Raw genomic sequence first — 13,078 nt, forward strand, 5'->3', positions numbered from 1 at the left:
TGTGGGAGAACAGCTCAGCACCAGAAGGGAAGAACATGGCACCAGGAAGCTGATTGCTGTAAGAGACTTTGCAATAGAAGCAGCGTAAGGGAAATAAACACCCCATTGGAACTGGTGACATGATTTTGGTTTGCTTTTGGGTTGTTTTGGCAGTGACTGAAAAAGCTGCATTATTTCAGTACCACAATATTGGAATACATAATGCTTCTTGGATGTGGGCGGCTACAGAGCTTGGAGAACAAGGCTTGTAGTGCTTTGCCTCCTCATGGGGCACACTGGAAGTAGGAGAGTTGCCACAGCACAGGACTTGCTAGAAGCCAATAATCCTTTTGGTCACACACTTAATCAAATCAGTTGTTGTATGGTCTGGTTACTGAGTTGAATGATGCTGAGAGAGAATGTGCACAATGAGTGGAGACTCCAAATCCAACCTGTTTTGTCTCTAACCTGGAGTTCCATGTGTTCTGCAGAGCCAGAGGCCGAGGTCGTGGCCGAGGGAAGAGGAGGTTTGGACCAGGCAGGCGCCCCGGGCGCCCTCCCAAATTCATGCGTATGGAAGCAACCAGTGAAAATGGGGAAAAGTGTGAAGAAGGGACACAGGTATATTTTAGGGGGTGGAAAGGAGGAAAAACTCATAGGATGTAAACTTGGGGTATCAGTGCAAACTGGGGGTGTCCTTGGGACTTACACCCAAGTAATTCTTGCTTTTCTAGCTGTGATTTTCTGCTTCCCTTCTGTAACAACTGTAAAATCATTCATGTTTCTACAGCAGCTTTGAGCACTAAGCACGTAGCACTGAGGTGGGTTATTGCAGCACTTGAGCAGCATCACGAAAGTAATTTAGGCAGTAAAAGTGTAATGGGAATTTAGGTTTCTATTAGTCCTTTCTGGAACGTGAGGTCAGAGCCTGCTTTTAGAGCTGTTGCTGGTAGAATTAAATCAGTTTGAGCTATGATTCTTCACGATGTCTGAATATTAACAAAAGAGCCTCCTGCAGGCGTGCTTCCTGCAAGGATTTCCTTTGCTGTTGGTTTTATTCTGTAGGGACCTAGTATGATGCATTTAAGTCAAATGCTCAGTTCTTGCTGACCATGCTTGGGTTACCACCAAGAGCTTTGCTGAAAGGTGTCAGGAGGGCTCAGTGGCTCTGGTTTATGACTCAGCTGAAAGCTGCTATCTATCTGAGAGGTAATTTTCCTCTGGCATCTTACTGGTTCATGGTTCAGTGCTGACTCAGAGGGAGGAATATCTACATTGCCTGTGAATGCCTGCCACTCATCTTCTGAGGCTGCAGCAGTGCCCTAAATGCTGCATTACTTGCAGGCAGTTGGGAGATCACCCTCTCTGCAATCTGACATGACACAAGCCAGCTCCAGTTAGAGGAGTAAGCATAATGCTGTTCCCAAACTCTTAACTACAGAGACACAGGGTGCAGTCCTAATGTGTCTGAATGGCCTCTGGACCAGCAGTGCCTCGTGTCCTGCCAGCTTGGAGCCTGGGCCAGAGCTCATATGTGTCTGTACACTCCAATGGGGCTACGGTTGTATCCCAAGCCCTTGGAAGTTGGTCTGTGTCACTAAGGACTGAGCACAAGTTCATCTGCCTGACAGCTTGAGACTGGGGATGCTGTGAGCACAGTTTAGGGTCAGTAACTGTGGGAACTAGCCCCCTAGAGCAGGACTAGACATTTGACTGGTGTATTGCTCTAAGTGTCTCTTAGCTGGTAAGCGTTTGTGGTTTACAACAGCTCTACTCCTTCTAGCACATCCCTGTTTTAGTTCTCCCACATCTGTGTTTGTGCTTTGGCAGTACCAAAGTATGATATACTTCTAGTGCTCCCTCTCCTGACTTGGGCTTTTAAGTTGCCTTGGTTTGCATTAAGTGCTGTCAAGTAAAGATCCATGTTGGATTATTTTTCTTGTAATAGAAGAGAATTCCATTGCAGAGGAGTTACTGGAACCTCTGCAAAAAGAATGTAGATTTTTTGCATGTGCTTCCTGCTCCCGACACCCTGCCTTTTACGTGGAAGAGGAGGCAAACTGCTTTGTGTGATAAATATAAATGATGCATGCAGCTGGGTAGATGAGAGCGTGCAGAGCTTGGAAACTGGATGGCAAAAGGCACAGTGCACAGTTTAATCAGCTCGTTTGTCACTCTCCAGCACTCCAGCTTGTTTGTTAGACAGGAGAATACAGTGCATAACAATACATGATAATGTTTCAAAGTGACAACAATGAGACACAAATTCTCTGCTTTCCCTGGTCTCTGCTAGTGGTTTGGGTTGTTTCCTCATGGGTCATCTTATGTCACCTTTGGTTAAAGCAGTAGCAGTCATGAGTCATGAGCAGAAGATCTTCTTTGGCTATTAACAGCTGGGTTGCTTTGATTATCTGTGTCCAGTCAGACAATATGGTGGCCAGGATGTTGTCCTCAACATCAGAAGGACATGGAGCTGTTGGAGCAAGGCCAGAGGAGGCTACGAGGATGCTCAGGGGCTGGAGCACCTCCTGCATGGATCCAGGCTGAGAACATTGGGGCTGCTCAGCCTGAAGCAGAGAAGCTGCGTGGAGACCTCAGAGCAGCTTCCAGTGGCTGAAGGGGGCTACAAGGATGCTGGAGAGGGGCTCTGCATCAGGGACTGTAATGATAGGACAAGGGGTGATGGGTTCAAACTGAAACAGGGGAAGTTCAGGTTGGAGATAAGGCAGAAGCTCTTCCCTGTGAGGGTGCTGAGACGCTGGCACAGGGTGCCCAGAGAAGTGGAGAATGCTCCATCCCTGGCAGTGTTCAAGGCCAGGTTGAGCCTTGGGTGACATGATCTTGTGTGAGGCATCCCTGCCCATGAACAGGGGTTGGAACTGGATTATCTTAAGGTCCTTTCCAACCCAAGCCAGTCTATGAAGAGAGTCACCAACCTGCAGCGCTGCTTCCCTGGCGCTCTGAATGTTGTTGCTGTAGGTGGAGGTGATGTGCTGCGAGCATCAGTGGAACACAGTAGGAACATGTTAGTGTAGAAACATTTTGTTTCCAGCTTGTGATGAGCATGTAGAGATCTTGCTGCCTGCTGAGTATTATCAAAGCCTCTTTCAGTGGGTGGGGGGAATAATCACTGGTTGTATGATTTGCGATTTCAGGACTTGCTGCATTTTTCCAGCAAGGGGCAGTTTGATGAGGCCGGACAAGCCACACTGAACGGGTTGGAGCAGCAGGAGCAGACTCCAGTGCCACCAGAGCCACAGTCTGCGCTGGAGCAGCAGTCGGAAAACCACCCGCTACAAATGCAGGCGCAGCACGATGAGAGCCCGGTGCCCACGCAGAGCACCATGACAGCAGATGACATGAGGCGAGCAAAGCGTATCAGGGTAAGCAAAGAGGGCAGCAGGTGACATCTTCTCTCTCCCTCTCCATTTGCTGCCACGTGGAGAACACTGGACCTGCTTGCCAGGACCCAGCTGGTCTTTCTCCCACTCTTGTATCTATATCCAAATCCCAAATAAAGCATCTCGTTCCTTTCAGCCTCTCTGCACTGAGAGGAAGGCAAATCTCATGTAAAGAACTAGTATATCATGAGATGCTACTGAGAACAGGTCACCAGTTGGAGCAGATTCAATCCCAGCACAGGAATTCTTTCACAGAAACACAGTCCATCCAAGCTGGCAAGCAGGAGTGCTTCAGGCAGCCGGCTGAATCATGGTACTGTGGCACAGACTTGCTCACAGCACCATCTGTGCCCCTCACAACTCTTCCCTTGCGAATAGTTGCCAAAGAGGAACCACGACCTCAGTTTAGATTCATTTAGGTGGTGATAGTTAGTGAAAAAAGCCTTTCCTGGGGTCAAAAAACCTGCGTGTCTTTAAGCTAAAACCTGTGCTAGGAGATTTCTGTACTGACAGCAAACGCTTTCAGCCTGAGCTCTGTGTCAACTGGGTGAGCTGTTTTTCCTCTGCTTGTGTGTGGGAGGGAAATGATTCAAGCAAATAATCCTTCAAGCCATGTAAGTGTGAGATTGGCTTATTTAGCCTCCAATCTTTCTCTTTCTCTTCCATGTGTAAAATTTTGATTACAGAAGGGAGCAGCTGCAATTGGGGTAAGAATCCATTTGAGGGGATGAGAAAGGATGGGAAAAGAGGAACTTTTCCATATAGGAAGACGTTGAGGCAAATTTTGCTCTCAGTTTATAGCAGTATATATGAGACCAGTGGTGGTGTTACCCCATAAACGCAGTGGAATATCTTAAAGGAAGAAGTTGGCTGAGGCACATTAAGACTGCAGAATTTGTAACCGTATCAGATGCACTCTCTGAATGACAAGTTCCTACCGGTCATTTGACTTTGGTATGTTAAAAGCTTGGGGGATTTTTACTGAATGTATTGAAGGGTGGATAATGGAGCATGAAGACAGATGCTGAGTGTTTGACAGGGAAGAGCGTGGGTATTTACTGCTTACAAGATGCCACAGCTTCCTCAGGAGAAGGGATTAGAAAGTGTTGCCTGTTTCCCTGCATTTTGGAACCTAAGATGTCAACTTGAGGTCTTCTGGGACAGTAAATGTGAGGGGAAAAAAGGGACAGAACTTCTGAAGTTCTTTGCCTTGTGGCTCAGCTTTTGTCCCCTGGGAATTCATCACAAGTGGATGACAACTCAGAGGAGTGCAGTGGTGGTTTAGTCCTCAGTGACATGTTTCTATGTCCAAATCTCCCTAACTTCCCCTACAGCAGAGTCCTGGAGATGCTTCAGGGCAGGGGCAGAATGGCAGATGGATGGTTGTGTAGCACCTTTCCGTATTGCATCAGGCTGTGAGCAATGAGAACTTGAGAGGAAAGGAAACTAACAAGTGTAAAATCACAGCAAGCTCTAGGAGCCTGTGAGCACTCATTCAGTCCAACTGTTCCCAGCACCTCCTTCCCATAACATGCACTAAAATACTGCAAACAAGCCAACATACGGGTTTAAAATGTATATATATCATTTGCTTCCAAAGAACAGGTAGGAAGTCTTGACCTGGAGACCTGTGTAGCTCAGTATCTTCCTTATTACTCATCTAGGATTTAATTCTCAAAACCAGTAATTCTTTGTGAACTGCTTCAACTCTTCTAAGCTTTGAGGCAGTGATGCTCAGAGTGCTTTCATTCTAGCTAGAAGCACTGATCTCTAGTGCTCCAGGGTTCCAATCCTGATAAGATCAGTTCACTTTCAGCCTCTGCTTTAGAGTGGAGTCTCCTTGAAGATCAGACTGCCTTAAATCTGGTAGTGATGTCCTCAGTATTGAAAAGATACACCCACCCTTCAAGATACTCTTGTAGCAAATGAGAGGGAGGTTTTGGTCTGCAGCCAAAAGAAATACTTGGTTTTAATTCAGTTCGGGGCAGTGTCCAGAGTGTCAATGTGCTGACCCCAAACACCGGCAGGGATAGGGATGTGGTTTGGAAAGCACAAATCATGTGCTGAAAGAAATGCAACCAGTTGTATAAGAAAGAGTACAAACAGTAAGCTGAGGTTAAAAGAAGTCCCTGCTCCTTAACTTTTCCACTCTTGTAATCCTCGCCCTGTTGTCATCCTGCCTTAATTATTCCCTCCTGCTAAAAGCATTTCATTCTCACCATGGCTCTGCAGTCTGCATCACATCACTGTTAGTCAACTCTGAGAAAACATGAAAGGTCACAGAACACCCTCAAGATGATCTGTGGGGTTTATCTTTGCCCTTTAACTCCCCTCAGGCATTTACTACTACAGGGTAAACCTGGAGGATCTGCTTAGTGTTTCCTAAGGCAAGAACCTCAAAGGAGTTATGCCTAAGTAAAGAGTAAACTCCAGCTACAAGAGCTGGCCCTCGTGGTGACCTGCAGAAGTGAAGGCTTCTGGTTTCAAGTCCATTGCATAACATAACTATTTTTCTCTCCCTCAATGCTGCCTGCTCAGCTGGAGCTGCAGGTAGGTTTGGTTTGGGTTTTTGCTGTATCTAATGGAATGGTACATAGCAACATCATCCTCCGTGTTGTTTTGTCCAGCTTCTGTTTAGTGTTTCCTTATTGACCTCCACATTGTAAATTGTCACATTTGTTCTTCTTCAAGCAACCAATGTCCAGAACTAAGTGTTAACTGAATAACAATTTGCATTCTTCTAGTTCTTTCCATACTAATTCATTGCAAGTTTAAGGTGAATATTATAGGCGTAAACTGCTGGATGGAATACTATAATAATCATCTTAGTTTGGGAGGATCTGTTTGTGCACTTGTTTGCACTGGATCAAATTTATCAGCTGATGAGACAACACTTAGTTCTTTTTCTGTTCTTTGTAATAGCTGCTAGCTCATTTAACCATAAAGCAGTAAAACATTTCACCCTTCTGTAGCCTCTGAGGTAGCAATGGGACTATGTTGATTTACATGGTATAGAAGTCTTAACCAGTCAGCTCCTGGTACCTTACCAGTGATCAAAGAGCAAAGTATGGTAATAGTGGAGCTAAGAACTTGAAGTGCATCTCTTCAATTATTTGGTTTCTTAGCATATCCCTCTAGTTAAGGGGAAAACTACCTATTTCTGAGTCCAAGCAACACATGAATTTTCACCCAGCACATGCCTGTCTTCCTCACTCATGGTGTGACTTAGCAGATCCATCTATTTCCCATTGTCCTCACTTCTCCCCTGGTAAAATGGAGAATGGAGATGATGACAATTCAGCAAGAAACCCAGTTGCTGTCATCTTCCTCTTTCTGGAATGAAAGTGTAGGTTTCCCTCTGCAGTTCAGATGGTGCAAAGGATCATTCAGGTCCACTAATATAATCTCTAGCACAGCACTTCACAGTATTCCCAAGCTGTTCTCTCGTTCCAGCAGACTTGCTCCTGACTTTACTTTCTCCATGTCAGCTGTTGGCACACACTTAAGAGACACAGCACATGTCAGCCCAGACATTGTCACAAGAGGAGGAGAAAGGGAACAGGGAAATCTGTTTGCAGATATCTGGCACGTATCTCTTGAAGTGTGTAACGTTGCATGTGTTCAAGCACAGGTGCCAGGGATGTCTGGTGCTATTTCTCTGAACTATCATCATGTAGGCTCTGTGTGTGACATCTGAAAAGGGAAGACCGCAGTAAAAGATGAGGTATAGATCTTAGTTTGGAGAAGAGCAGATATTCCTTAGGCTTCTTGCAGTGTGCTTTCAGTACACGATTGGTGATAGTGTGCTGTGGGGTTTCGTGCACGCAGAGGTAGGATGGACTTCCAACTTTGCCACACACAAATCCTCATCCAATACTGAAATGCAGGTGCAGGCCACACTTGGTTGTTTCTACAGACAGCGTGTCCAGCAGCATCTGTTCCTCCAGCAGACAGTGCTAGTGTTGGGACTCTATACTATTCATCTGAAGGGGAGAAAAGGAAGAGATAACAACCGTGGAATGATACAGGAAAAGTAGACCTAAGGAAAGCACACACCAAAGCAAAGCAGGGGCTAAAAAGAGCAATTGTGTGCAGTAGGAGTGGAAAAAACCAGAGAAGAGCAGCCCAGAACTTGAGGATGAATATTCACATAAAGCCCATCATGCTCCATTCACCATATTCTTGTTTTTTCTTGCAGTACCAAGAAAAGCAATTTCAAGTTGGGCTGTGTATAATCAACTGTCCTTTGAGCAGACAACAGAATCTATCAGAGCTCCTCTCAATTTAGCACTTCTGTTTGTCTTTCATCTCTCTTCTTCATTTTCAAGCTCTAGCACATGATGGATGCTCAACGGCAAAGACAGGCAAATTGCTCACAAGTTCTTAGCCATTGCTGGGAAACCTGCCATTCTGCCCTTGCTGGAATGTTTTCAGAGTCTGTTCTTTCTGATGGTAACAGAAAGCTTTAGGCTAGCATCTCCTGAATGTATGTTCCACCAGAAGCTTTCCAGGCAATGCTAAACCACTGCTGCACATCCTTGTGGGTGCAGATGCTGTTTTTTAGGGACCAGGTGTGTACTTCAGAGGGGACTTAGTTTTATTTTACAGGAAAATGCCATGCTAAAGACAAAAATGGCCAAGAAACAGGGACTGGAGAGGAAACTCCTGCTTTGTGTGCTCCTAATGGTGTGGAACTGCAGGTTTATCCCTTAAGTTCTGCCTGTCACAGCCTCTGCTTACGTGAAATGGGGATAGTATAACATGAAAGCATTTTGGTTTTGAAGTATATTTAACCTTGAAAATAGATGTGGAATCTATAGATAACAATAACAGGCTCTGTTTCCTGCAGAATGCAGCTCTCCAGCACCTCTTCATCCGGAAATCCTTTCGCCCCTTCAAATGCCTCCAGTGTGGGAAGGCCTTCAGGGAAAAGGACAAACTGGATCAGCACCTCCGCTTCCACGGGCGGGAAGGGAACTGCCCTTTGACTTGTGACATCTGCAACAAGGGTTTCATCAACAGTGGGGCTCTCGAGAGCCACATGAAGTTCCACATGGACCAGAAAACATACTCCTGCATCTTCTGTCCCGAGTCCTTTGACCGCCTGGATCTGCTCAAAGACCACGTGGCCATCCATGTCAACGATGGCTATTTCACCTGCCCTACCTGCAAGAAACGCTTTCCAGACTTTATCCAGGTGAGATGCCTTCCAGGTCTTGTGTAAGCACTCTGTTTGTGAGCTTTGCAGTGCTGTTCTTGGGTCCTGCTGCATGTCGGTTCATTCTCACAAGATAAAGGGGTCCACCTCAGTTGGAAATGAAAAAGGAAGAGTGACCAAGCATTGCTAGCTGCTGTCTTACGCCCCTGCAGTGCTCTTTCTGCTACATGATCAGCTGTAGTACCTCAGTCTGGCACTGCACTGCAGTAAGAGTGGTTCCTTATTCTCCAAAGATTCCTAAACCAGAGGTTCTGACTCCTTTCGATCAGTGCAGATCCTTGGCACAAAAAGGAATTGTCTTTCTGCATGTGCTTCAATATCCCTTGTCCTTTGTCATTCAGACTCTGAAGCAAAACAAATGGTGGTATTGAGTCTTTAATCCCTTGCCTGTTTCTGTCAGGATAATTCACTTGAATCCTTGCAGAAACACCAGAACAGATCAGGATATTCTGCTTCCTGACTTCTCCGTTGGCTTCAGGTGGGGAGCTTATTCTTCTTCCCTGCACTCTGCTTAGGAAAGAGGTTACACTGCAGTAGTGAGTAACGGGACGACTTCGTGCAGTGTGCAGAGCCACTGCAGAAGATGGTTAATAGAATTCCAGGGTGCTATTTTGATGTTCAGGAAGGAAGAACCGAGTGGTACCACGCACACATTCATTACCCTTCCTAGGGATGTAGAGGTTGAGAAATTTTGCTGAGCTGCCTGATTTAAATAGAAATCCAATTTAAATCAATAGAAGCTGATAGACTATCCAATAGGTTAGAGAGGAAAGGATGCAGAAAAGTCATTTACTAAGCTAACTCCATCCTGGCAAAACCCCTTTCTTTTCTGTAATGGTTGAACAAGGAACAGGGATGATTCAGAACTGCTGTACTGCAGCCTAATGCCCCATGAACCTTCCTGTGGAACTGATCAAGCCAGAAGGACATCCCATGGCTTTTTTTTCCCAGCAATTCAGGTCTATTTTGGAGATTAAACCTTATTTTATCAGCTGGTGCTATGTGAATCATAAAGTCTAGTCACCACAGACTGCTGCCTACTTAAATACTTTGATGTGGAACAGATACCAAGTTGTTCCACTTCAGATAAGTACTAGGAGACAGCAAGGATTTAATTAGGGATCCATATATTGAATAGTGCTTGGATTTGAAATGTCAAACCTCATTAGTTACTTTATTGGAGGTGGGGAAAACCCCAAAACACTGGATGGGTCAGGGGCAGTACGCCAAAGGAATTGCCATTCTGGTGGAAAGGAATTGGTCCTTGTGTTTAGATTCCTTATAAATGAAGATAAGGAACCTCAGATAAATGCTGTAACTCGAGGATGATGCAGTAAAACTGGTACATGGTGGTCTTTGGCCACCTATGAAGTGCCCAGCTTATACAATAGCTTCAGGAATCATCAGTCTTGAGGAAATCAACTTGTCCATCCAGATGCATAATACAAATGTTTTGGCTTTATGGAGGCAATTGCCAAGGGATCAACTGTTCCAATAAAGCACTTTATAAACCAAAGCAGAGCGGAGAACTGTTACAGCCTTCTTCCTTCGTGCTAAGAGTTCCCTGCACTGTTTTACCACATACTCCTCTCTTCTGAATGAATTCTGTTTACTCTCTGCCTCTGCAGGTGAAGAAGCACGTCCGCAGCTTCCACTCGGAGAAGATCTACCAGTGTACGGAGTGTGACAAAGCCTTCTGCCGCCCTGACAAGCTGCGCCTCCACATGCTGCGCCACTCGGACCGCAAAGACTTCCTGTGCTCCACCTGTGGCAAGCAGTTCAAGGTAAAGGGAGTCCTCACTGATGGCGGGTGGAGAAGGAGCACCATTCTTTACCCTGCTCCAAGCAGATGAGTTCATGTTCTCCAAGGTGGATGAAATGAACATGTGGAAGCTGCGTGTGCTGCTTTGTGTCATATGGGAGTGACAACACCGATTTCTGATGGGCAAGGGGCAGGATTCACCCTAGCATAAGCATCTTGCCTATCAAATCTGACTTCTAATAATATTCCATCTGCTCATGAAGAGCTGGGTCATTATGCAGCTCAATTGCAGGTGCTTGGGTTGTATTGCTTAGTTTAGTTTAGAAAAGCTCTTGCTGATATTAGGAAACCTCTTGCTGAAACCAGGAATAATATTCCTGGCCAAGATGCCTGCGTCTGTGCCATCCATCTTGTCAGCACAGGACATCCAGATGCCCTTCCAGATCCCACCAGAACACATAGAGCAGACTGTGAGCTAGGAAGACTGTGGTGGCAGCAGCCTGCTCCTCGTCGCTTGGTTTCTTATGGGATACTGAGGGACTGGATGCTTTGGGGTGAAGAAGCACTTTCTAGACAGTGTGTGTGTCACCAGAAAGGCTGGACTGCATCCAGGCAGTAGGTTCAGTACTGTGGTAGGATGTGAGGTTCTCAGGCAAGAGCATTATTAGATGCAAGTTTCCAGCCATACTCAGTTAAGCACTAATATATTAGATAAATTCAAAGAAAAGCCAGAGTGGAGCCTACTAAATTATCATTAGTTTGGCTCCTTTTTTTGTGGCTGAGCAACCTCAGCTTGGCTTGAAGGCTAAACCTAGACCCAGATGGGTTCCTGCTGGGACAACACTGGGAATGCAACCAATTCATGGCACCAGAGAGAGCCCAACAGATACATCTCAGCAACTCGCCTTGTGGCTCTTGTAACAGGTAGGAAAGGCAGTAGCAGTGCTGATGCTTTCCTCCCCGATTGCCCTTTCCCAGAGGAAGGACAAACTGCGAGAGCACATGCAGAGGATGCACAACCCGGAGAGGGAGGCCAAGAAAGCGGATCGGATCAGCCGCTCCAAGACCTTCAAGCCTCGGATCGCGTCCACTGACTACGAGAGCTTCATGTTCAAGTGCAGGCTCTGCATGATGGGCTTCCGCCGCAGGGGCATGTTGGTGAGCGCTCCAGTTCCCCTTCCCGCTTCTCCATTTTGATGCATTGTTAAGGAATGAAGATGGAATTTCAAAGGTTGGAACGTAAGGATGCTGTGAAACTGGGTGAACTTCATAGCTAAGATGATACATCTTGTTTTAAAGCTGTGTCTTAATGCCTTTGCTGTATGCTTGGTTGTCACTATGCCATTTCAACACTAAGTAATGCTGGCTGATGTGTATTTAATAGAACATGAGATGAATATATCACCTGATTCAGCTGTACTGCCTCGGTTTTCCTGACTGTCTTGCTGTTTTTTGCTTCTTCCCCTTCTTGAGGAGCCTCTCCTGGCCATGCCCTCTACCTGCCACTGTGTAAAGGGTGTTATGCAGCAGGAGAGCTTATTTGCAAGTATTTCATGAGGGTTGTGATTTCGGCTAGCAAAGGCCTCCCTGCGTAGAGACCTTTTACATTACCTCTGCTGCAAGAGTTCTGGCAAGCTGGTCTACCCCTTCCCATCTTAATTTGATCAGAGAAACTGTGAATGAGATCTAGCAAGACCTTCAGCAGCTGACTGAATGCACAAGAGCCTTTGCAGCAGCAAATGCTTCTGTCCTGCTGGCTGCCATCACTACAGTTTCGGCCTGGCTGTTATCCATGTTGAGGAGAAGCAGCAATTCCTCAGCTTCCAGCTCTAATACTCTCTTTTTTCTCTGTGCCTTTTCCTCTTAAGGTGAATCATTTATCAAAGAGACATCCAGACATGAAAATAGAAGAGGTGCCAGAGCTCACGTTGCCCATTATCAAACCCAACAGAGATTACTTCTGTCAGTACTGTGATAAGGTATGTAAGGAAGACACCCGTAGGAGTATAACTCAGTCCTAGACCTGTATGCAACCAGTTTATCTCTGCATAGAAACATCTGGCAGGGTTTGGAGCTTGCTTTTGGGGTGCTTGCCAGCAACATCCCTGCAGTACTGTCCAGACAAATGAATTAAGATGAAATGCACTCAGGCCAAGGCAGCTGAATGCTCATTGAATACTGCAGTTCTTTCCCCTGTCTTTGGAGTTGGAACACTTAATACCATGAGCCAGCCAGCAGTCACTCACCCTTAGACCTGCATAACTTTTTGCTGCCCGGGACTAAGTAGTAAATCTGTCTGTTAATTACTGCACACTCACTCCTTTTGGTTTCTGCATCAGTTCTAAAAGTGAGCCTCTAACCCCTTTTTATTTTAAGCTGCTTAGTCACATGCCAGTCATTCCCAGTGTTCAGTGAAGCCTGAAGCTGCTCCTGCACTGCTTTTGGGTTTCTGTTCTTATTCCCTGGCCTTTGCTTTTTATGCTTGTGGGCCTTTATTTGCCAGGGAGCGTATTTTGACTGTCATCATTCTTTCATGATGCCTCCTTCCTTTTGTTTCAAGGGAAATGAAACCCAGATAGGTTTAAGTAATACTATAGAATATTCATTTCTCAATGTGCCTAAAAAGAGTATGTTGATCAGTAAAGGCTGTTCAAACAGTGTGATGCTTGGTGTGAGAATGGAGGCATCAACCCTCCATGACAAACTAACACTGGACAA

At 45.8% G+C, this 13,078-nt stretch overlaps 1 protein-coding gene across 7 annotated transcripts in view; it reads left to right on the forward strand.

The window, feature by feature from the left end:
• PRDM10 (PR/SET domain 10) overlaps positions 1 to 13,078 on the forward strand; it is a 41,983-nt gene that overhangs the window by 20,934 nt on the left and 7,971 nt on the right. For all 7 annotated transcript variants that reach the window (XM_061476096.1, XM_061476095.1, XM_061476100.1 and 4 more), the window contains 6 exons: positions 471 to 600; positions 3,135 to 3,362; positions 8,230 to 8,577; positions 10,227 to 10,382; positions 11,339 to 11,518; positions 12,229 to 12,339. In XM_061476096.1, the coding sequence (XP_061332080.1) occupies positions 471 to 600; positions 3,135 to 3,362; positions 8,230 to 8,577; positions 10,227 to 10,382; positions 11,339 to 11,518; positions 12,229 to 12,339 (1,153 nt within the window). The remainder of the gene's footprint in view (positions 1 to 470; positions 601 to 3,134; positions 3,363 to 8,229; positions 8,578 to 10,226; positions 10,383 to 11,338; positions 11,519 to 12,228; positions 12,340 to 13,078) is intronic.

Source organism: Pezoporus flaviventris, unplaced genomic scaffold, assembly GCF_033815535.1.
Source record: "Pezoporus flaviventris isolate CSIRO_AGI_PZ_B2104156 unplaced genomic scaffold, CSIRO_AGI_Pfla_v1 ptg000093l, whole genome shotgun sequence".
NCBI lineage: Eukaryota > Metazoa > Chordata > Aves > Psittaciformes > Psittacidae > Pezoporus > Pezoporus flaviventris.